Source organism: Ascaphus truei, chromosome 2 (assembly GCF_040206685.1).
Source record: "Ascaphus truei isolate aAscTru1 chromosome 2, aAscTru1.hap1, whole genome shotgun sequence".
Lineage (NCBI taxonomy): Eukaryota > Metazoa > Chordata > Amphibia > Anura > Ascaphidae > Ascaphus > Ascaphus truei.
Genome location: NC_134484.1, coordinates 380,495,309 through 380,521,573, shown reverse-complemented (window position 1 = coordinate 380,521,573; position 26,265 = coordinate 380,495,309). Strand labels below are relative to the sequence as shown.

At 39.7% G+C, this 26,265-nt stretch overlaps 1 protein-coding gene across 1 annotated transcript in view; it reads left to right on the top strand.

Annotated features, from left to right (window-relative positions):
- The window catches only part of DNAH11 (dynein axonemal heavy chain 11), a 323,392-nt gene that overhangs the window by 113,347 nt on the left and 183,780 nt on the right, over positions 1–26,265 (top strand). The window contains exons 30-43 of the mRNA XM_075587148.1: positions 5,967–6,119; positions 6,715–6,948; positions 7,883–8,014; positions 10,734–10,894; positions 11,626–11,782; positions 11,864–12,009; positions 12,117–12,233; positions 14,616–14,754; positions 17,323–17,415; positions 18,050–18,244; positions 19,724–19,801; positions 23,057–23,208; positions 25,096–25,097; positions 25,473–25,600. Coding sequence (XP_075443263.1) covers positions 5,967–6,119; positions 6,715–6,948; positions 7,883–8,014; positions 10,734–10,894; positions 11,626–11,782; positions 11,864–12,009; positions 12,117–12,233; positions 14,616–14,754; positions 17,323–17,415; positions 18,050–18,244; positions 19,724–19,801; positions 23,057–23,208; positions 25,096–25,097; positions 25,473–25,600 — 1,887 coding nt within the window. The remainder of the gene's footprint in view (positions 1–5,966; positions 6,120–6,714; positions 6,949–7,882; positions 8,015–10,733; positions 10,895–11,625; positions 11,783–11,863; positions 12,010–12,116; positions 12,234–14,615; positions 14,755–17,322; positions 17,416–18,049; positions 18,245–19,723; positions 19,802–23,056; positions 23,209–25,095; positions 25,098–25,472; positions 25,601–26,265) is intronic.

Genomic DNA, 26,265 nt, shown 5'->3' with positions numbered 1-26,265 from the left:
TTTAAAGTTCGATTGACAGCGAGGGTGCTACAACCTCCGAGGTACCAGTAGGGGCCTCCCACGCTCTCAAGTTGGTGATCGTCCTACCGGGTCCTACCCTGGGACTGGCACCACTCTTGATGTCTGTGACGCAATGCCGATTACAGCTCCACTACCGGGAGAAGAGAAGGCCGCAAAGCCGTCTGGCCGGATGGGCTTAACAACTGCTGCCACCTCCCCGGTGAGTGCCAAGTCCTCGGACTCCTTTTTCCTGCAGTACCATGGGAGAAAAGAAGAACGGAGGTCTCATGATGCTGCAGCTGTTGTGGCGGCTGAATCTAGTGTTGCTAGGGGCCGCGGCATAACGAGCCTTGCTGGGACTGTGGAGACTTTTATGGCTCTGCCTCTGGAGATCTCATTAGTCTCCTGTGTTCAGGTCGATAATGTGCCCATTCCGCACTACCTTGCCCCCGTACCTCCTGCTGATGCTTTTCACCTTAGTGTTAACCTTATGACCCATCGGCCCTTGTCATCAGTAATGCCCAATGTCATGCCTGCATTGCCTGTCACACCTATAGTGGATGTGTCACCACGGTGGGAGGAGGGTCAGCACGAGGCTGCAGAACAGGCTAGAATCGAACGTTTAATAAAGGCATGGGGTGTGGGGCGCAATTTCCACCAGAATAGGGTAGAGTATATCTCTGCGTCTGGGAACAAACAATGCTATTCCATAAGAATGCCTGATAATCAGGGAATGGTGATGAAGCCTGATCCGGCACACTACTACTGAGGTAGCCCTACCATGTTATTGTAATGGTACTGTTGTATTGCCATGTATGTGCAAATGTTATTGCATTCCATGTTATGTGATTACTGGTTGTTGCACAGTAAGGTAGTGTTATACCTACTGTATTCCAAGCGGGACGTTGGAATTTTTCACCAGGGGGAGAAAATAGCATAGCCTCCTGGCCGCTATGTCTTTTTCCTGGACATTTCCAGTTTAAGTCCTGTTAGGTGCAGGCTGTGGAGGGGTTAATTCCTTCCTTCAGGCCCTGTGTGCTTTTGCGGCCTTGGATGATTAGATGTATCCAAGGGCGGGCCTAGCAACAACAAGAAAGTGTCAGCCTGAGGGATGAGTACTGATAGGTCATCACATCCGGTGTGTGATCCAATCAGTATTCAACCTGCTCTGTTAAGGGGCAGGGTAACAACCCAACACCCAACACCAAAAGGCTATAAGTACTGGCACTTTCCTAAATTCTGGGCTTCTCTTTCTTTGTCCCTCCTCCCTCTGGGAGTGAGCCACATCTACCCTCCATCTCAGTAGGAGATGTGAGGAGGAGTCCATCAGTCCTGGTCTGGGCTTCACGCCCTAGTCAGTGCCTGTGAGTAAGGGAAGATGAGGGAAGGATGCATCAATTCTGTTTATGTCCTCGGCATGCAATAAAGATTCAGTTGTACCAGAACCAGTGTAATTCACGGTCTTGTTGCTGGAAGAAGAAAAGGTGTCAGTATGGGCCATCCCTGCTATCACAGAGGAGTTCCCAACACACAAAATCATATATCCCTGCTATCACAGAGGATCCATGCTGACTGGACCAAACAAGAACTAAGGTAACCTGTGAACCTGTCCTGTTTCTCCCCACAACATCGCGGAGCACTCAGCCCTCCTGTTTACCAACAGGTACAGCACAACCCCTAGAAAGTAGCCAGATAAGATCAGACCTCCCAAATGTCACTTAGGGTGGGGTACCAGGGCTACACATATATATTGCTACACAGCTAGATTAAGGCCTCCACAATGCCCATCCAGGTACTGCAGTCACAAGACACTCTTCTCTATGTTTCTACATCCTCCCGTTCCTTAGTGTCTTTCGTAAATATAATAATACTGTGCATATGTTTTAACCCGTTTAACATATACCTGTATCCAGTGCCTTTTCTTTAAAAAAATAAATAATATCTGCATTCAATCTTTACTTAAACATACTTAGTGTATCTACCATCAGTCTCCAACGATAATACACTCCACATTATTACTTCCTTTACTGTAAAGAACCCTTTAATTTCTACGCCGGGAATGACCCATGTCTTAATTGTACCGTACATGGGGTGAAAAGTTCCCTTGCAAGTTCTCAGTACTGACCCTGAATATATATGTGAATAGTTTTTATATCCCTACTTAGATGCCTATTTCTCCAAAGAGAACAGAAACAGTAGACCTTCCTCAATGTGGTTACTTTCTCAGACCCAGCTAATTGTTTGTTTCTCAGAAAATATAAAAATAAATGTAAATTGATACAGAATGTGTCACATCCCACCCAGTGTCTTTGTCCCTGTAGGAGGACATGTGCAGAGGTACATAATGGAAACTGTTTTAAGGTGAAATTAAAACAAGGCTTTATTGTGCCTGTCGCTTTAAACAACAAAAAAAATCAACATAAGCGAAATAGTGAGCCAACCAAAAACCCCTATCTCCGCTTTGGAGACTATCTATACATGTAGCTCAGACCTCTCTGACTGGGTTGGTTAGCTAAGCTATTTACCAGCCCCAAATCATGGAGACATTTATCATTACACAGACATAGATAATAGTCTTATACGAAAAAGTCTTATCTGTTAGCTGGGCTGCTGTAGGGGAAGCTTCTCTGCTCTCCTGGAACCGCACTCTTGTGTGCACAGAAAATGTCAGGCTCCACGTTTAGAATCTTGTCCCCTTTGCCTTGTGGTCAGCCTGTCGCTCAAGACATCTGCCCTTCCTTGGTTCAGCAGCATTGGGGACTAAGGAATCTCTGCTCTGTCTCCAAAGTTCAGCTCAGGTGTGAGCTAAGGAGTCTCTCTTCCTGTCTCAAAAGACAGGCTTTTTCTAAGCAATCTAATCAGGCAGGTGGTGTTAGTTAATTGCCTACCAGGAGTTAACCACCACACTACTGGATTAGAGGCACATTTGTGAACAGGGATAAGTCCCCTGTTACAGTCCCCTATTCAATATGTTGTGAAGCCACCTTGCCCTTGCTGTGGATGATTTAATTAAATAATTTATTTATAAAAAATGTTTTACCAGGAAGTAATACATTGAGAGTTACGTCTCGTTTTCAAGTATGTCCTGGGCACAGATTTATAAAAATACACCACCAGTTTAAGTTCTTTCAAATCTAAGGCTGTCTCACATTTTAATCTGGTCTTTAACTGTTTCATACGCCCATAATATATATTTTCTTTAACTGTGCATGCAATGTCTTGTATATAATGTATACCCTATTCATTTATGTAACTGTATTTGTAACCATGTATTATTTGTCTTACTCTGTGCCCAGGACATACTTGAAAACGAGAGGTAACTCTCAATGTATTACTTCCTGGTAAAATATTTTATAAATAAAATAAAAAAACATTAAAAGAACAGGGTTAAACAGTCAATTCACAGACATTTCATGGACAGATAGAGTTGGAAAATCGGGTACAGCGCATAAGGGGCTTGTGATTTCTGATTGATACAGCAGCTTTAACATCACCAAAAAGCAGCGAACGGCAGTAAGCGGCTCACACCCTTTGGCTGCGCCAAAGGCTGTCCACCTTTGGGGCAACGCAGCTGTGAACAAAAGTTATTTGTGTCCTCTTGACTCATTAACATTCCAGTGGGTGGGGTTGATGTTCCACAAAGTACAAGCAAATGTTAATCCTTAGCACGCTGTCCTGTAAAGAGGGGAGCTGCTTTTGGGGAGCCTCATCAAGCTGTCCGCTTTTGGGGCAACGCTTTTGGGGTGGTTGATTTTCAATGCAGCTGTGAACAAAAAGTACTTTGTGTGAACTTTAAGCTCCATTCCTTTGAATGACAAGAAGAAACAACTTCACAGCACATTGGACTGGAGCCAACGCACCTAATCATTGGAGAGTAATGATGTTCCCACATTAGTAATTAGGAAGTGCTTATAAAATAAACCCTTCAACTGCATTAACCAAAACATGTTTTTGTTTGCAATATAACCAATAAAATGTACATAAAATACAGACTGTGTAACATATTATTATAAACTCTTTTAACTTTTGGTGTTTCCCTCCAAATAAATAAGTTGCGTGAACACAAATAATAAGTCCTCTAAGAAATCATATATCATTGATCTAAAGGGTTGAATTATACCAGAAAGCTTTGAGATAGCATGAAATAGTAATGGGTAGTAGCAGGCATATCTCCCTGATGAGTAGATGCCCTGAGTCCCTGACATGCATTATCAACAATAGAGACAACAGACAAAACATGCTCAGGATCATAGATCGGGCACATCTTATCTAGCGATGATAAGTAGTGCTAAGAGCTCAGTGTTGTTTTTCATAGTGTCAGTGACCTAGCTGTTGACAATGGTAATGAGCTTTCTTGAGTTTCTTTAACTGTCATTCTGATAACCTCCCTTCAGCAATAATCTGCCAACTTGTGTGACAGCTAAAGACCCATTTATTCTGCAGCTCTTCAGCCAGATAATTATGCAGAAGATTTACACTATGCTGTTTATAAACAGACAATGGCTATCCATCCAGAGAGAATTTATTGGTTTGAGAAATATCTGTTTTCCAGCTGTTCAAAGATCAATAATAAAACCACATGATGCCAAAGTCTACTTTGGAGAAGGAAGTCACATTATTTTCATTCAATTCGTTCTGAAGGCTGTTTTTAAACCAAATAAAGCCACTTTAAAGCAGCAATCCCAGCTACTTGTTATTTTTTAAGCCCCCTTTTTCTTTTTTCACAGCATTGCAGTCGTTATTTTCAGCCCTCAGTTATTGGGATTCTTACTGGTGAAGGTACAGGTATCGCTACCCCTCCCTGGAAAACAAAAAGGTCGTTCAAAATCACCCAGATCCTGTGAGCTACTAGGAAGCCTCATCCATTGTGGCTTCCTATTGGATGGCTCACCATGTAATAAATAGCGGGGTCAAAATAGTGTAAATCCTTCTTTAAATTTGCCCTCTGTAGATGCCTAGCCCACCAGGCCCCTTAAAAGAGCAAACCACCCTAAATAGCCTCCATTTATTTTTTACAGGGTTGCAACTGGGGGCTACTGCAGAGCTAAACCAGATTATGTTCAGCTCCGGGAACTCCCAGTTCCAGAGATTCTTACTGGTGAAGTTATATGTATTACTTCCTGGTTTAAAAAGGTGGTTTAAATGGACATCCATTATAAAGCTACAACCGTTAATGATGCAGCTTCCAATTGGCCCTAGATTTAGCAGACATTTTGTTTCCCCTGAGAGAGATTTACTCCTAGAAACTTGACTGATAAGTATTTCGGCATCCAGGGGGTCCCCAGAGCTGAAGATAAGGACATTTGGCTCAGGGGGATTCCCCCCCAGTTTCCACACTCTAAAAAAAATGTTGACTAAAAAATAGTAGGAGAATTTTGTCCTAGATAGGGTCTGAAAAATAAGCATACAGAGTAGGATAGAAGGCTTAAGATGAGAGGGGGATAATTAGGAGTCTACAGATATGGGAAATCTGTAAATACTTTCCTGGCAAGTTTTACTGATGTTTTTTGTGTTGATTAATATAACAAGCTGTCTGAGTACCCTCCAGGGCTGGAGTGTTTACATTCCAAGGGAACTGAAACATGTACATTCTATGGGAATGACAATGCTTTTTGAGAACTCATCGCAAGGCGTTCTAACTCATTTGCATTAGTCTTCTCATTCTATCAGCATTTTACACACGCACACACACAATGTGTGACCTTATTTGAGTTGTAGAGGCAAAGCACGAATCATCTTTATGCATTTTTAGCACCTTGTGATTAGGAAGAGTCAATAAAAAATGTTAACTAGTGTTGCAAAAAAGATGGATAGTCCATAAGCAAATACTTATGCCTTGTGACTGTGACTGTGTTCTTACCAGGAAGAACAGTAAATGATGATGCCTAAAGACATGGCATGTTAACCTGCAGAAAGGTTGTTAAGTCAAGAAGTTATGTCATGCGATACTTTGCTTTTTGTTCTAGGTGACACATCATTTGGCCAAACTCTTTGACAACATTGCTGATCTACAGTTTCAAGACAATGCTGAAAATGAGGCAAATTACTTGGCAAATGGAATGTACAGCAATGAGAAGGAATTTGTTCCATTCAATGCAAATTGCCAGTGCACTGGACAGGTAATTGGGGATGCATCTGAAATATAAATATATTTTTTACTTAATAAATCATGCTGCCCATATGTAGTACAATATACTGTGTGTCCTCAGTGACGAAAGACACTGAAGTATATTGCAGATTGTACTGAATTGGTGACTGCACTGAAACAGAATCAATGTTTTAAAGGTTATTAGGTACCAAAAGCAGCAATTAAGGTCCAGATCCACAAGAGCTTTGAACAACTTTGTTCCCATTCATATTAAATGGAAGCTGAGGTGTTCTAAAGCTTAGCACCCTTTTGTATTTCTGAGCCTAAGTAAGTAGAATCAAAAGGTACAATCCAAATTAGGACCAGAGGGAAATAATGTTAGTGATAGCTTTAATAGGTGAAAATAATTTTCGCTTTATGTTTTAGAACCAGTGAGGAAAGGGGACATAAGGATATTTAACCTGAGCCTAGATTGTAGGATCCAATGTTTACCAACACTGGTAGAGTAAGTTAGGAGAATTCTGCTCCAATGAGTTTTGAGATAACAATGGACTCTGATCCATATGCCTACCTTGTATAAAATGTGCGTGGCTTCAACCCAAGTAATTCAAATGTGAATTTACAAGGTGGAACACTGGCTAAAGAAAGTGGAAGACACCATGTGTGAAACCATACGCCATCACATCACAGAGGCTGTGACTGCCTATGATGAGAAGCCCAGGGATCAGTGGATTTTTGACTACCCAGCCCAGGTTGCACTAACCAGTTCACAAATCTGGTGGACCATTGATGTTGGAATTGCTTTTGACAGGTTAGAAGAGGGCTTTGAAACAGCTCTTAAGGATTACAACAAAAAACAGGTACGTCCTGGTAACATTGAATATAATTGTTCTGCAGTGTTCCTTTTTCTTTTTGTATAACAAAAATAAATGTAGAATTTAAATAACTGGGTACTTCTTTTCAGTCTGTATTAATCTCACCAGATTGCATATGTCTGGGAGAGGAAGAGTTCATGATAGTAATCTCCTCTCTCTGTCTACTACAGTATCTCCTCCCTCTGTCTTACTATTTCTCCCTTTACAGGCAGTCCTCGGTTATCCAACAGAATCCGTTCTGGAAGTTGCGTTGGATAGTGAAACTGTTGTAAAGTGAGTCCCATGTTAATCAGTGGCGGTGAGCATTGGATAACGCATACAGGCGTCGAAAACGGCCCATAGGGTTTCATTGTAAAGCGTTGAATATGCCATTCATTGTAAAGTGAAACGTTGGATAACGAGGACTACCTGCATACTGTATCTCCTTCTTTTTCTCCTCTAAATATCTCACATGACTGGAGGTGTCAAATAGAACAGATAAAGTGCATGCAAATGAGATGTTTTCTGTCGTAATATTACATGGCTAATTCTTAATGAATACAGTTAAAACTCAAGTTGTTAGTGCTATTTCAATGAAATTGAACTAAGATTTCTCTTTTCTCTAAATGTATATAAATAAACAGTTTAATAAATATTCACATCAGAGAGTTTGTGTCAAATATGCACATTATCTGAAATCCCAGTTAATAACTAATGGTAATTCTATTTACTTCACTATATATAACTACATATAACAGTTGCAGTATTGAGTGTGCAGAATCAATATTTAATTATGCAATGTATTGCATTTTATTTGTTAACATTGGATAGGATCAGAATATACAGTAGGGCTAGTATTCTCTTATACTTTAAGTATAGATGAAATGTTCTGGACATAAGAAATGTGTGAAAGTATGAATATATATACTACTTTTTTCAGATTGCTCAGTTGAATGCCCTTATTACCATGTTACTGGGAGAGCTCTCAGTAGGCGACAGACAGAAAATCATGACAATATGTACGATAGATGTACATGCAAGAGATGTGGTTGCTAAGCTTATAGCTCAGAAGGTATGTACAGTATTAAAGACACAATATTTGTTAACATGGAATTGGATTTGAGCTCCTTTTAGTCTAAAATGTACCAATTGTGTCCCTTGCAAACTCCAGTTTGTATCAAAAAAGGAAAATCAGAAGCACGTCAATGTCTTACTTAGATGCACTATGTAAAAATAGGTCATACAAAAATAGAATAAACAGGGTACTCACGGATTTTAAAAAGTAAAGAAAAAGTTTTAAAACAAAAAATCTACGTTGCCTATCGACTATCAAGAACCTTGAAAAAGGCTCTTGATAGAACCGAAACGTCAGCAGTTTGCATTCAACTTTATAAATTTATTTCTTAAGACATGTGAGTGCCTTGTTTATTTTATTTATATACATATATATAGAGAGAGAGAGAGAGAGAGAGAGAGAGAGAGAGAGAGAGAGAGAGAGAGAGAGAGAGAGAGAGAGAGAGAGAGAGAGAGAGAGAGAGAGAGAGAGAGAGAGAGAGAGAGAGAGAGAGAGAGAATGAGAATATGTTTCACATTTACACCCCCCCCCCCCCTCCTCAGATAATTAGAGCATTTGTGAATATACTTTCAGGGCCAACATTTGCTGTATAAACTACATTCGTTGAATTGTTCAATTAATTTTTTTTTTCCTATATTAGCTAATGTTCAATGTTTTTTAGGCTGCAGTGTTTTCGAACGCCAGTGATTTCGTGAATATTCCAAATGTGATATATATATATACAGTATATTAGATACAAAGATGTGTTTTAATTAAGTAATAATCCCCGAAGAACAGGGCATTACTGGCCAATAATGCCCTGACTGGAAGAGTTGAAGACCCAAGGCGAAGCCGAGGGACTTTAACCCAGCCAGGGCATTATTGGCCAGTAATGCCCTGTTCCGAGGGGATTATTACTGTTATAGGCTAAATGTAATTGAATAGGAGTAAATAGAGGACAAAGCGCACAAGCAAAAATGGAGCAGGAGGGACCCAGAATCAAAGATAAATTAAAAGGGCACTTTAATGTGACAAAGACCCATCCAACGCGTTTGGAACGTCGGTGACATTCGAAACGCGTTGGATGGGTCTTTGTCACATTAAAGTGCCCTTATAATTTATCGTTGATTCTGGGTCCCTCCTGCTCTGTTTTTGCTTGTGCGCTTTGCCCTCCATTTACTCCTGTTAACTACATATTGGAAGCTGCACAGCCTGCCTACCACTCCAAGGATCTGTGAGTATTATTATGTTCAGGGGAAACTGCCAATGAGACTGATGGTGGGTGGGCATGTACCATCTACCACCTGTCTTCAGGAGGATAGTACCCATACTATTGGATATTAAGTACTAATATCATTACTCATTCCTTAGACTTTGGACTAGTGGTTTGGCTTACTTTATTCTAATATACCTGCATTGGAGCGCTTTAGCCTATTTCTTCTATAGGCTAAATGTAGGCTTATTTTTTTATTTTATTTTTTTTAACATTTTTCATAAAAAAGAAAGACACAGGATGATTGTCTACATTCTTTTGCCTTTAATGCAAGTTTATTAAAAGGAAATTGTACATACACAAAGCCCCCCTCTATATACACACACACACACACACACTGCAGCCCCCCTTCTATACACACAAACACCCTCTGCAGTCCCCTTTACACACTCTACAGCCCCCCTCTACACCCACAAAACACACTGCAGTCCTCTTCTACACTCACAAAACACACAAACACACAGCAGTCCCCCCTCAACACCCACGAACACACACAGTAGCCCCCTGTAAACCCACAAAACTGCACACACACGCACACATACACCAAAACACATTCTTCAGCCCTCCTCCACCCTCTACACCCACTGACACACACACACACACACACACACACACACACACACACACACACACACACACACACACACTACAGCCCCCCAATACACCCACAAAACACACTGCAGACAAAAACAAAACAGACTGCTGCCCCCTTTACATCCACAAAACACACACCAGCAGCCCCTCTCTACACCCACTGCAGCCCCCTTTAAACTCACACACTGCAGACACACACACAAACCAACAAAACAGACTCTGCCACCTCTTCATCCACAAAACACACCAGCAGCCCCCTCTCTACACCTACTGCAGTCCCCCTGTAAACCCACACACTGCAGACACACACCAACAAAACACTCTGCACCCCTCCTCCACCCACAGAACACACACTGAAGACACAGACATTGCAGCCCCCCTCTACACACACACACACACACCCACACACACACACACACACACACACATACACACACACACACCAACAAAACACACTGCTGCCCCCTCTACACCCACAAAACACACACCAACAGAAGACACACACCAATAAAACACTCTGCTGGCCCCTTTACACCCACAAAACAAACAACACACACATAAACCTTTCCCTTCACTCTCCTGCGCGGAGCTCTCTGCAGGAAGGGTGGGGGAGGAGTCAGGATGTTTATAGGCCTTAGCCTATAATGCTGTATATATTTCTTCATACCACATTATCCAGTTTATGTACCGTACAGATAATCTAACAATCTAACCATACTTTACATATCCAAGAGGCTGGGTCTCAGTGAAGAAAGGTAATAGAACAGCAGTTCTCGGCCGCCAATGATGTATATAGATATTATTTAGTAAGTATTTGTTTGGTAGCGTTTTTCTTTCTATTTCTTGCATTCTGGTGTGTTTTTGTTAAAGGTGAGCAACGCCCAAGATTTTGATTGGTTGTCTCAACTACGACATCGTTGGGATGACAAACGAAAACACTGTTTTGCCAACATATGTGACGCACAGTTCCAGTATTCTTACGAGTATTTGGGAAATACTCCCCGCCTGGTCATTACGCCTCTGACTGACAGGTAAGGCTCTAATAGGTTTTCATACAATGTGGCGTTCCCTCCTGTGGGAACAGTTAAGTGTACTTACCTTGAAGATCGTCCCTCCCCCGGCAACGTCGCGGCATCATGACGTCATGTCAGCATGTAACCTTACAATGTAATTTTACTTCTCTCACCATGGCAATGTAACACTACCAGCAGAGGGCCGCTGCAGAGAATGTAAGACCCCTCTCTCAAAAAAAAAATACACACCCATCTCACCCTGGGGTGAGAAGCAGTCCTGCCGGTCCGGTGGCCCCACGCTCCCTTCTCCAGCTCCCCCTTCCGGTCAGGTGGAATTTGGATCCTAGCACCGAAAGGAGGGAGAGGAGAGAGAACGGGGCCCCAAGACGCCTTGCCTTAAGGCCAGTCCTGCGGCGTTAGTGCTGGAAGTGCCTGTAGCACAATGTACACTACAGGTCTCGCCTGCACTGATGAGTTTAGCATAAGAATCGTTGGTCTTTTCACAAGGGATTAGGACAAATTGCAGTATCCAGCTGCAAAAGGGTTAATAGTATAATGAAACAATCCATTTGATCCTCTAAAATAAACCCCCTTTCTTTTAACAAAATAATAATAATAATTCATATTTAGATCACGCAGAATTACATTGAGCGTATCTGTTATTTCCCACACTAAGAGAACAAAACCACCCCACTATTTATTTTCAGTACAAATGCTTAACAAGGATTTTTAATGTTGTTTACTTTAAGGTGTTACATTACTCTTACCCAGTCTCTTCACTTGACTATGAGTGGGGCTCCTGCAGGTCCAGCAGGGACAGGCAAAACCGAAACCACTAAGGATCTAGGACGTGCACTTGGGGTTATGGTTTATGTTTTTAACTGCTCCGAACAGATGGATTATAAAGTAAGTTACATGGTGAACTTACAATGTATGCTTTCTACCATATTTCTTGTTATAAATGAACTGAGTGCATTTGTCTTCTAGTCCATTGGAAACATTTATAAGGGCCTGGCTCAGACAGGAGCCTGGGGATGCTTTGATGAGTTTAACCGGATTTCAGTGGACGTTCTATCAGTGGTGGCAGTACAAGTGAAAAGTATACAAGATGCCATTCGAAACAAGAAAGAGAGGCAAGTAGAAAATCCACCCAGAGATACTAATTTACATCAAATCAAAATATACTGTCATCTTTTGAAATGAACACATTTCACGTGGCTGGCCCCTCTTCTTCTTACAGATTCCTATTCCTTGGAGAAACTATTACATTGAAGCCATCAGTTGGAATATTCATTACAATGAATCCAGGATACGCTGGTCGTACAGAACTACCTGAAAATCTCAAGGCTCTCTTCAGGCAAGCAGCTGGAGCGCTCATGCCACCTATTGTTACTTGCATGATCTGCACATTTAGGGAGCATTTATTTTGAATGGCCAAATCTTGTATTTAATGGCTAGAAAAGTTGAAAGGCTCCCTTCAATTTTTAAACTACCTACTGCCTCAAAAAGCAAAATATTTCAAAAATGTATCCTCGTCTTTCATTCATTGCATAATAAGTATCACATGTTACCTTTACTAAATGTATTTTCAAATGTGTTTATGTCAACAGAATGTGAGCTCCCAAAATGCAATATTGCTGTTGCGTTTCATTATTAGTGCATGTGGATTTAGATCTACGGTCCAGCCTAAATGCCATAAAAAAAATGCAATACACGGACAGCATTGGACCTCAGAAACACAAAGTATACATATTATAATGCTCTCCTTATAGTGGTTGCCAAGATGAGACTTTCCACGCTCCGCGTATGCTTCACTGAACTACTGAGGCCCTTTTTCACTATGTTGTGAAGCTGCTTCCATGTGCCAGAGGAGATTTTAGTCCCATTCGTTCAATCTCTCGTACAGCATTGGGAATCGACTTCACATCATATTGCAAAATGCTGTCATGCCATGAATGTGTACCCGAGACAGAACACATTATTAGAGCTTATCAGCATAAAAAAACAAATCTGCAGCTATATAATAAGATCAGAGTTTGCTTCCCATGACCTCAAGTTTACAGTATTTCATTTTCTTTAAAGCTATGTTACCTTTATCTTGCTACCTACTATCAACACCCTAGTTCCACATAAATTACCTTTCTCAATGTAGACACCCTAGCACTCAGGTTACACCTTTGAAATCTCTGCCGTGATGGTACTTGCCTACTAACTTGTTCAGTAGGTCTGCTGTCTAACTCACACTACTATGGACTCATAAATGAAGCTAGAAGACTGTAGTTATGAGCAGATAGCAGTATCTCCATATACTGTAGCTGTGTGTGAATCAAGCAGTATTTGAGAAAAATCCTATGAGCAGAAATCCCCCTATATTGAGTGCTTGGAAAAAGATGAACCCCAAAGGAGCTATGTGTGAACAAATATGTAATCTGAAGAATTATAATTCCATTCGAATAGCAGAAATCAATATTTATAGCCTCTTAGCTAGAACTTTACAGACGTTCACAACACTGGCAAATATTGGACAGAGAGAGAGAGAGAGACTACTTTCTCTTTATATAACACTCACAATAGTTAACGTATTCAACTGCTGGTGACAACCAAATTGTGTCATATCTTACAAACAGGGCACTTCTGTCACAAAACCTGCTTTCAAATTGTTTTTAGTTGCAATATTTTGTATATATAATTAGTATTAAATACAGCAAGAACTACTAGCAGTCTTTATCCCATATTATAAAACCATCATGAGCCAACCTAATCTACCAAATGATTTATATACTACATTTGCGTATCACACAGAGTTCCCACTGTATTCAATAAGAATTCAATGTAGAAAAATATGTGCATGCATTTTTGTGCTGTGTCATGACCCTGGTTCAAATTCTAGTGTTCAAAGGAAAAAGCACTCCAACGCACAGCCAAAATTGAGTGGGTCCCAAACAAAAATAGTAAAAATAAATCTTTATTGGTCTATATTAAAAAACGGAGGTAAGTACCCTCCTACGCGTTTTGTACCACACTGGTACTTTATCAACTGGGGCAGCAATATGTGAGTACATTATTACAATCTATGTGAGTCTAGGACTCTCCCAATGAGGTTTTCGGTCTGAGTTTACCATTCTCAGTCTTAAGCTTTCAGGGACAGTGACATCCTGTTATTTACTTTATTGCTATCAAAAGTGCTATTGTTATTGTTTATATACCTCACTAGCCCCAGCAGCTTATCCTTTGTGTCTAGGACATATATTATTGAATTGTCTTAAGAAGACTGGAATCAAATGTTGGAGCGCATAGCACTAACTTGCTCAAATTCTAGTGTTTCCTCTTTCTTTAACCTCTGACAAGTCACTTTATCTCCCCGTGCCTCTGGTACCAAACCTGGATTGCACATATGTGAATCTTCCTGGTTTCACAAAATGTATTGCCAGGAGTGCAACGTAGGGAGTGTATACTGTATGTTGGTGAAAATGCATAAATCTGTAACATTTTGCAACAGATTTTGCCGACTGGGCTCTAGAGAAATACGCACAAAATGCCTCTACGTCAAGTTCAAAATACAATAGGCATGTTCCTTACAGTGATATTTTGGAAGTGTGCACAGTTCACTGTTTGCTGAAAGACTAAATGCTCACATATGCATTTTAGTTATGTTGGAAACGTTATACCATAAGTGCCTACCTCACACTTGTGTGTTCAGCGTGTAATTTTCACGGTGCCATGCACACTCTCATTTTAGACCGTGTGCCATGGTTGTTCCAGACACAGAGTTGATTTGTGAGATAATGCTGATCGCTGAAGGGTTCATCGATGCTCGGCCATTAGCCAGGAAATTTATTTCCCTTTACACTTTATGCAAGGAGTTGCTTTCTAAACAGGTGAGACCTAGCCTGAAGATTTTGCATATAAAGTATGAGTCACTTTATGTTCTGCCTGCTTAAGGAAACCTTAGTAGTGAAATGATTATGCTTGACCTATAACGAGATAACAGGGAACTGATAAAGATGCAAACCAATGATCTTGATATTTCAGCCATTTAGTAGAAAAAAGTAGCAGTTTATAGAAATACCTAAATATTCCCTGGGTATAAATCCAGCTTATGCCTAGGTACAGTATAAGTCTGTATGCTTGATTTGAAATGCTTGGTGTAGACACTTTGCTATCAGAGATACCAGTGTAGTAAATTGTTGTTTAATTAAAACAATGTTGCGATAAGACAAGAAAGGGATAAGAGAGAGGGTGTCTAAACTCTGTACAAGTCACAAGTATTTTAATTCATATTTTAAAAAAAAGCATAGTCGCTCATCTCAAAAGACTTACATATTTTGATTACAAGGCCATGCAGATATTATTATAGATTTCATAATGTTTTAAATTGCATAGACCGTTAAATATTGTGGTTACTAGTCCATACAGGAATTATGATAGATTTCACAATGTTTTAAAATGAATAGAATCTTAAATATTTGAATAGACTGTAAAATATTGTGGTTACTAGCCCATGCAGATATTATTATGGATTTCATACTGTTAGGAAATGAAAGAAATCTCCCAAATTCTGCTGGCATGAAACCTGGTGTCCTGTCTTGACGTCTGCGTAAACCGCAGCAATACAAAGAAAGAGCGAAATCCCCGCTTGTAACACACAAATTAAAAGATTATAGACAAAGAAATGACAAGGGCATAAAAAATGGAAATAGGAATTCTTGGATAGCTTAATAATGTAGGGTGTATTTAAAAGTATTTCAGCCATGCATTCATAACTTTGTAATGTATAAACTATAAATGCCTTCGGGGCAATTAGTGGCAATGCATGTTAAAAAATTGTTTCTTTGGATAGGTATATCTGCAATTAATTTTAGTTTGATACTATTATTCACACATTTTGCCTGCAGTCATTTTTGGAGAAGATAATTGTATATTAAGAATACAGCACCATTAGCCACGAGTCAGAACATGTTATCGTTGGAATTAGTAAGTGCTTTGTACCTATGCCATATGTAATAAGCACCCGATAATACAGCCAAATGCAGAAGTCCTGGCTAGAGACAGGTAAATTATAATAAAATATACACCATTGTGTTACAATGGGTGTTTTCAGCTGTAAATGACATGAATGGATTGTGCTCTAAGCTAAGGGAACATATTATCACTTTAAATCTACAGCGATTATAGTGTGATTAAATGCTCAGTCCCAATCTCATGTTTAGAAAAGAAAGCTTGCAGGAAAGACAATAGGAATATTTATGATTTTTGGTTGTATGATTTTCTATTTTCATTAACTTCTGAGTTCAATAACTCTTCCAGTTAACAGCTTAATTTCATTAGTAAGATGACAGTAGTAGGAACAGTGTTTTTTTAATATAAGAAAAATCATCACGTAAAGACATTAAAAAGGAAGAAACAGCAGTTTATGAAACTCATGTGAAAGTTAGTAGATTTCATTAATCATTCTGTACTGTAGCTCACAATACAATATATTGGTTTGGAAAAAAATGACCCTATTTCTCTACAAAGTCTGGAATATCAGTTCTTTTTATTTTAGCCTTTTTTGAAAGGTTGTTTTTAAATCTTAGGAAGTTTACTTTTTAAGCAGCACTCTTGGTTTACATACAGTATAGGCAGCTGCAGTAAATAGTCAAGAATAACGTAAATAAAAGCCACGTAAGCATACACAGGTTAATTTGTTGGCTACTGCTGGATTTTAGTTTTACCAATGAGTATTCACGCACGATTTATTCGATTCCAAAGTGGTTAATAAAAGGTATCGCTGCTCGACCTGACACATGTTCTAAAAAGTGTGGGATACAGCAAAATCCCATTATTACCCGTGTGCCAAGTCACTCTGCTAGTTTATAACTAAATGGGAAATGTATTATCCAAAGATTTATTCAGACTTGTAAGCCATGTGGTGTATTACAGTACAGTGGTCTGGCAAGAATACGTGACTATGATATGATACAGGACTGCTATGTTATTGACTTTAGAAAGGACTCGGAAATAGTTTGTATACACCGTTATAGCTTATATTCCACCCCTGTTTAATAAGTACAGTATGAGTCTTGTGAGCGACTAGTATAATGAAGTTATTGTTCTTTTTATATTTGACTGTAAATAATGTTCTATAAACTAATCCATGTGATAAGAAATTAGACGACTGGGAGTGGGTTTTTTTTGTGACAGAGGGTTGTTTACTGACACCTTCCGACTGCAAAAGTGGGACAAAACCACAGTAATAAACATCACCATTTTTATCAATATTATTATTAACAATTACGCTTGTGAAGAGGTTTTTTTTTCTTAATTTTTTAAATCTTCTGCCTGCACTTCATGTGATGGATAGATACGGCCATTTATATTTTCAAGATTGTAATTAAACATTATTTGCTTCTGTTTTATCAATGATATATGTATATATTAATGCACACATTATTTTTTGTATACAGGATCATTATGATTGGGGGCTGCGTGCAGTTAAGTCTGTCCTGGTTGTTGCAGGCTCCTTGAAACGAGGCGATAGTAGCATGCCTGAGAACCAGGTATCACACATACATGAAATGAAGAATTGTCATCAATCAGGAAACAAATGTGCAGAATGTTTTCATTGTACTCCTATTATGAAATATGCTGAGAGGGACTGTATTTTAAACATCACACATTTATTATGGGAAACTTTAGCTCCTTGCAAATATTTTTCAGTAAGCAAATGGTTACAAATAATATTACAAGTCTGGATGACTATATCCAGGATAAATGATGAAGTCACGGTGCCTTATTCTGTAAGCTAGGATAGCGCCTGATAGGGTGATAACGCACAGAAACCCCCATTGACTTCAGTTTACAGAATAAGGCCCATGAAATATTAATTTGTAAACATAATGTAAAAGAGAATTAACACTTACAGGTATAAACACTATGAGCATTATGCTGCATTAAACATTTTTGTTGCATGTGTTACTTATCCATTTATGAACTTTTTACCCTCTCAGCAAAATTGCTTAGGAAAATGTGTCCACCCAAGGGATAGTATTGCTTTTCTGCGCCTAAATTTGGTAAGGCCTGGTCAGAAGATATTTGAAGTCTGATATGAACATTTCTTTTTGTTTATAGACACTCAATTTTTTTTTAAATATAAAACCTAATATATAGCTCATTCGTGTATTCTGTTTGTAGGTACTCATGCGAGCTTTAAGAGACTTCAATTTACCTAAGATTGTAACAGATGATATCCCAATTTTTCTGGGCCTGATCAGTGACCTGTTTCCAGCTTTGGATGTTCCAAGGAAGAGGGACCTTCACTTTGAACAGATGGTGAAACAGTCCACCCTGGAGCTTCACTTGCAGCCAGAGGAGAGCTTTATTCTCAAAGTAAAAACAAAAATCAATTTATTTTAATTACACCCCATTAAAATAACTGCAGTCATGTCGCATTAAACCTGAAGGTTAACATTTATTGCAGCTTTTTTTAAAGTGTAGGTATTCAGAGATGCTAACTGTATGGCAGTGTCAATTTTTCATCAGTGTTATGTCCTTACAGTGAAAGATTTTTTTGGAATGCGTCCTATAACTCCTTTGATGAGGTCTTACATTTGAATAGTTAACAAATAATTTCAATTGAGCAGCTCAATTCAGTTCTTTCTTCGGATGATCACAATGCTAGGTATCTATAAGTACAAACCAAGCGTCATGGGATTCCAAAACTTCCAGCAATTCCAATTTCAGCTCCTCCAAATTCTGCAAAGTGTTTCAGATTACACTTTTGAGCACCAGTTCACAATTGAGAACTTACATCTAGCGTAAAAGGCAGGCTTGTTACTTATGGATTTGATAGTGCCCACTTGAAATATCCAGAACAGGGTACATTCTGCAAACTTAATTGTGGTTCATGCATCTCATTTGTCTTCAGGCAGATTTGGTTGCTTTTGTGCGGATTTGTAAGCAATAACCGCAGAGACAACTTTAGCCGGTTTGCAAAGATTGATGAAAGCTTGCACGAATGTTCGTGGGCCAAACTTCAATTAGTTCGCTCATTGCTGCTAGCAGGCCAGGAAGCCCAGTTATCTAGTATTTTTCCATTATTTCAAAAGGACGTTTGGTTGGATCTTTTTGTGTGTAAATCAGAATGTTCTGTAATTATAACTGATAAGCTCCTAGTGTGCAAAGAGTATAGTGGAAAACAAGCAAGAGTGTACTGCATGCCGCTTGTGCATGTACAACATATTGGGTGATATGGTAACACATTGAGGGTGACAGTAATGAATATGGTGGTGCAATGGAAAATGAGAATGGAGAGTGAAAGTGTGCATGATGTAATGTTGTGTAAGAAATGGTATTACGCTTTTTTTTAGTTTATATCTGCTGTTTACTAGCTGGGAAAGCTAGCTTTTGATATTGTGAGCTTTTGATGCTTCTGCCGGTTGTCGCCAAGTTTACTGCTGCCCATTATGCTGCAAGATAGAAATGTGTTTATACTTACTAGAAACCAACTGCAAGGCTGTGCTCTTTGTAAGACAGTCATTGGGGGTTATTCATCTAACTGCAATAGTGCTGGTCATAGGACTATCGCATGGAAAGTCCCAGTGACATCAATGGGACTTTCATGGCAGTAATGCCCCGATCGCCACTATCACAGTGTATTAAATAACCCCCATTGTGTTTTCTATGTGTCTCCAATAAAAGAAATGCTTCTGCTTTGCAAGAAAAAGGAGTTATGTGTCTCACTTTACAAAAAGGAGATTTTGTCTAAATTATTAGATTAGAACAGCCATATGTCACACAACCATATAGAAAAAACTCTGCAAAGCTATACACATTCATTTTTCAGAGTGATGCATTTGTATGTTGTAGGTTGTTCAGCTGGAAGAGCTGCTGGCAGTTCGCCATTCGGTCTTTGTGGTTGGGAATGCAGGAACAGGAAAAAGCAAGGTAAGTTGTACATGAGCCTAGGATGTCATCAATAGATATGACGAGAACTATTTTACAAATTGTACAGCAAATAAAAATATCACTTGTGAGCACATTAGCATGTTTCAGACAGGTCTGCAACACTGCTTTTTACCATTCTCTTAGCATACAATGTTCCACTGGAGCCAGGGATTCTGGGTAATGCCACCATAACTATTTTAATGTCAGATAATGATATGCAAATGAGCCCTCACAGTGTGTCACTTTACTTCTTGACCAATTGTACAGAAATACATTAATAATCTGTACAACATCATTGTTGTTGTTTTTATTTGAACCATATTTATATATAAAAGGAGTTTACCCCTTAACATCCATTGTGGAATATTATGATCACACTGATTGAGTTAGGATTAAATTGTACCGATGTAGGCGACATTATTGCACCAGTTATCATGCTGTAAGGCACAAAATTGCACAGTTGTGGGCAGGACCGCAGACTGATTTCCTGGGGCCCAGGACTATAGTTCGCCCGGGCACCCCCCTTCTATCGGTGCTTACTACCACCCCCTCACCCCCCACAAATACACTTACCACCCACCACAAATACATTTACCAAGCCCCCCTCACAAATACACTTACAGTACCACTCCCCCCACAATTACACTCACCACCCCCCCACACATACACTTACCACCCTCCACCCCCTACAAATACACTTACCCCCCCACCCACAAGAACCCCTCAAATACATTTGCCTCTGGTTGCCGCCGCTGGGCCCTGACTCTCCCCAGCTTCTTTTCCCTCGTCCCACGCTGGGCCACCCTCTCCCGCCGGTGTGCACCGGAAGTTGAGCCTGACATCCGGGTGCACCCAGGTTGGAGAGAGAGGCCTGGCATGGGAAGAGGAGGCAGCAGCTGAGGAGAGCCAGGAGCCGGGGCCCAGCGGTGGCAATATGAGGCCAAACAGCTGGGCCTGGCTTCTGGTTGCCGCCACCTGGCCCTGGCTCTCCTCAGCTGCTGCCTCGTCCTACACTGGGCCTCTCTCTCCAACTGGTGCACGCTGGAAGCTGGGTGCACCCGATAGTCAAGCTCAGCTTCTGGCACGCACTGGTGAGAGAGAGAGGCCCGATGTTGGATGAGGCAGCAGCTGGGGAGAGCCGGGGCCCAGCGGCAGCAACCAGAGCCCGGCAGCTGGATGCAGAAGTTGGGCCGGGCCCAACTTCCAGTGCTGGCCGGGACACCCGCAGCCACCGGGCCGGGACACTTGTCCCGGCTCTCCCCTCCCCCCTGTCAGTGGCCATGTGTGTGTATGTATGTATGTATGTGTGTATGTATGTGTCTGTATGTGTGTAAATATAAATTTATAAAGTGCCCGTAGCGTATACAGCACTTTACAAAAGGTGTGTGTGGAGTGAGAGTGTATACCAATCGTGGGGGTAGGTGTAGAAATGTAAGGGTGTTGCATTACTATTAATGTGTGTAGATACTATGTGGTCCCTATTGGTATATAGGGATAGAATTACATTGTACATTTGTATGTGTAATAGACAGCTGTGTGTGCATTCATATAGCACAGTATGTATAGACATGGCCTTTAGCACCCATGGGAAGAGCGTTCTCTTGTGTCAAGGTAGTGACTCATGAAGCTGCGGTCTCGGTTTAGACCACCGCTAAGTGTCCAGAACAGTTGCATAAATTTGTATTCATGTAACCATCACTCTTTCAGTGTTCTAAGATTACCTTTGAGTATGGCCACCTTCAGATCGTTCATCTTATGGCCAGAGTCAGAGAAGTGTTCGCCGACAGGATTGTCCTTGTTCCGCGTGTGATGCTGTGGTGATGCAGATTCATTCTCTTGTTTAGCCCCTGTCCTGTCTCACCTATGGAATAGCAGCCACCTAGGCATTCCATGCACATGATGAGGTACACAACATTGCTGGAGGGACGGTGAACCTTCCTCTGATTTTGTACTCCAGATTCCTGTGCGGTATTTTTATTGTGCACGCTGTGTGGAGCATTGCGCAGGTTTTGCAACTTGCGTCCTTTCTGGCATGGTCTTGTCCTGCATTCAGTTGTACTGTTGAATACTTCACTCCTAACCATAATTTTCTTGAGATTATGAGGTTGTCTGTATGATAATAAGGGTGTTTCAGGGAAGACCTGTTGGCAGTCTTGTATCTTCCTGGAGAATGGGTTGTAGTTCCCTGGCGATCTTGCGTAAGGCTTCTAGGTGTGGGTTATATGTGACCACCAAAGGTACCCTGTCGCTTGTCTCTTTCTGTCGCTATTCAAGGAGATCACTTCTTGGTATTCTGGTGGATTTGCTGGTCTACAATACTGTGGTTATATCCACGGTTTATGAAATCCGATCTCAAGGCTGCTAGCAACCATGGATGTAGAATCACTTTACACAAACATCCCCCACAAAGATGGGATGGATGCCACAGAACGGTATAGTTTATTCGTTTTTGATTATTTAGCTCAGCTAACACGGTACAGATACCTATATATATATATATATATATATAGATAGATCGATGATAGATAGATTATAGATATAGATGTATATAGATTTATACAAATATATATACACACATCTACATATATCCACAAAGATATCTGAAGTATAGGAAGACAACATTTCGAGCTGCCTGTAAAAAGGCTGAGTGATAACACCCTGCATCCATATTTGCCTATATCTTAGCCCTTCTATCCCTAACATTTTCTCTACGTATATACAGTATTTTCATATTTCTTTATGAGCTCCTCTTGTGCCTACAATCTAATAGGCGTTCTGTTTGTGTTTTTCTCATCTTTTTTTCAAGCCTCAGCACGTAAGTAGTTAAACAATCGTCATAATCAAGGTTGTTAAAAATAGATGATATTAAGGTTGCATAGATTTTCTGCATAAGTGGTCAATTACAATTCATATTTTAAGCTATTTTGATTTCAGATAAATTGACCTTGAAAAGTGTAAAAGAACCTAACCTGCAATTTGTGACTTCATTTTCGATCTGGCGTTGTGACAGTTATTTGTATAATTCCTTTTCTTGCACACATACAATACTTCTGCACTTACTCTCTTTCATCACATCTAATTGCACCACATTCTGTATACTTAATTGCTTCCATTCTACTCAAAACGTCTTGGTAATTACCGATGCTTTAGATCAGGAAGCTAATAAGAAATGAATATGTACCAAGGGAAAATATAATTTTATTGAGAACTGTATAAAGGGAAATTATGTTAAGAAATCTTTTTTTTATTTTTCAGGTATTGAGGACTCTGAACAAAACATACAAAAACAGGAATCAGAAACCCGTGTGGAATGACTTGAATCCCAAGGCAGTTACCACTGATGAACTCTTTGGTTTTATTCATCCTGCTACAAGAGAATGGAAAGACGGCATGTATACTTTATTTGTGTACATGATACTTGCCAGGCCCACCAGACATCACTTTCTGTCATATTGCTGTCTTTCTGTGTTATAGCGTACATCTTTTTCAGTGTGTCCTTAAATCTAATCACCACTAGCAGGATCTCCTAATCTTTGCAAGCCAGGCAATCACTGAAAAAAAATACCTCCACAACATCATACTTATGTGACAATTAGACTAGAGACACGTCCACTGCCGTTTCTCGGCGCTCCATGGATTGCTTAGACCAGATCTGTCACCACCACCAAAATCCATCTGCTGATTGGGTACTAAAAAGCCGATTCATTCAAATCCAGCATTGAATACAATCCAGACGGATATTCATTATTTCATAAATAATTTCATATTAAATCCGAAATCCGTTGAGAGAGAGAGAGGAAGAGACTTTCCATTTAGTAGTGTTTTCTCTGTCTCTCTCTCTCCAAAATGTCGGAATGGCCGTTTTGAGACAGATCCCCAGACAAAAGGAACAGGCAGATCCGAGGCGGATCGAAATCCTCAAAAATGTTTTAGCCCATCTCTAAATAAGAGAATTAAGTTATATAGTTTTCATAGTCACCAAAACAATTATTATAAAGAAAACCAGAAAGGATCATTGTAGAAGGACTATTTAGACTTTTTCAGCTACAAATAAAAAGTTTTTTTTACTTGCTGTAATTCATCACTAGATTTGTTTTTCAAATTTCTAGTAAAACAAGATTTTTATGTGTGTATTTTCTTTCAATGTCTGTTCTGGGTGAGGACTTTGCCTACTCTCATTTTGCCTACTGAGTTTATCCATATTTAGCTGCAATATATAACCCCCATACTGACTAATTATCACTACAGTATTTACCAGGCCAATACTCTGATACTTAATTGTTAAATATAACATTTTTCCACTTACAGAACTACTGGGTAAAAGTTCACTCAACAATCCAGATTGATGGAAAAGAGAGATGTTACCCTCATTCTGTGCTGAGAAATGCAGTGATAGGGTTTTTATATGTTATTCAAGATGAAGTATATTTAATTCCCTTTGAATGTCCATCACTGATGTATAGTTTCATAAGAAATTGAGGCATTGACCTATACAGTCTAGTTTAAAGAGGAGGGACATTGCATCTTGTGCTTACGCCAGCTGTATAACTACTGTGCTGTTAAAGAGCATTTAAAATCCAATGCTTACTGTATTTCCTTAAGCTTTTTAGGCTATAGATGTATTTATAGAGTAAAGCATATAAGCTCTCTTTGTGAATGTTTTAACAGTTTGCATGTCTTGAAACTCTTTGCCTAGTTTATAATAGGTGTTGCAAATAATGCCTATTATGGTATAAGATGTCACCTCATGTTGTGTGTCCACGAGGTCTGTGAAGTACAATGCCACAAACGTCAACCTATGAAAGATGCCATTTATTATATCTATTAACATGTTACAAGCATCCATGCATTTCCTATTTGTAGCTGTTAACATCTTCTTTATATATTGTGGATGCTGGGCTACATCATAAGACACCTTCAAATGCCTGGAGACACCTTACAGCCCATTTAAGTGAATGGGCTGTAAGATGTCTTCATATGCCAGAAGCTGTCATACAGTATGGCATAACACTGCTTAGGGCTTTATATCTCCATCATTTTACATCATGTAACGGTCTGGTCGCGATTTCTCTAGACAAGAAAGTCAATAGGGCCTTTTCTTTTAGCTCCAAAGTTGTCATTTCCAAACCGCGCAGTTTGTCATGTTCAAAAGTAGCGGAATGAAATGTAGAAAAAAAAACCTATTCTCTATTGCACATCACATCTTCTAAACTGTGTCTATAAAAAGTGACAAACAGCACGGTTTAATAGCCAAAACACCCGGATTGTCCTTGCTTTTAAAGTAGAATGACGAGAGGTGGTGCTAACTCCATCCCCAGTCTGACTTATGGGTTTTACTTTCTCAGCCAAACTCATTTTTCAGGACTGCATGTGACTCGCAATACCAAGGGTGGTGTGAAACTTTTTGTAGCTTTTAGAGCTACGAGAATTGCAGTTGTAAAACAATGCGAGATCGGATTGGCAGAGCCGGAGTGCAATCACTTCTAAAAAAGCCTTTTATACACGGTTTGGACATGCAAGAAGGATTTACAGAATAGTAAAGCTTGCCAATCCAATCAGAAAGGATTCTTTTGAAGCATATGGACACACTTTGGAGCTACGAGAATAAGCCAACATAAAAATCAAATAGACTGACAAGGTAATTCATTATGAATTTTCTCTGAACTTCCAGGTCTTTTATCATCTCTTATGAGGGAACAGGCTAATTTAACGCATGAGTGTCCAAAATGGATTGTACTTGATGGTGACATAGATCCAATGTGGATTGAATCACTTAATACCGTAATGGATGATAACAAGGTGAGTGAAACACCCAAAAAAGCTGTATACTTTACATAGCATTGAAGTCAAAATGATTGAATTAAAATGTAATCCATAACATTATATCCTACCCATCAAGTCTCAATCATTTTATGATCTCATCAAGATCATATAGTCATAGGAGAGTTGGAGCAGTAATGAATTGTGTTGGGCATGCCATATACTGGTGTTTACTAGATACAAAAATACTGTAGTGAGGAAATTGGTACTCACGTGGGCTATTTCAGAAGAAATAATTTATAGAAAATTGTTTCAGTTCTGGTATAGATCTTTCTCAAGATAAATAGGTGCAAAGAAAACCATCCTTTGTACCCAAAATGTCAAGACGTCGCGGGATGGAACTGACACCACAATACACAGTTTTTCTTGCTATGGGCAACAAATTGTAGCACATTTACCGTTATGAGAATTTAAAAAAAAACATCTCTGTAATATAGCTCAAATAGTGAGACAAGGCGATATAGTACATACAGCTCAACCCCCGTTATAGCACAATCCGCTACAACGCAGATCGCTTATAACACTGTCTGAGTGTGGCTCCCGATTTATAAACATCTCCAAGGGTTTTTAAAAAAAATAGCATTCAATGCTTTATTGACTTACCCAGCATCTACAGCTCTCTCTTATCTGCAGCTCTCTCCTCT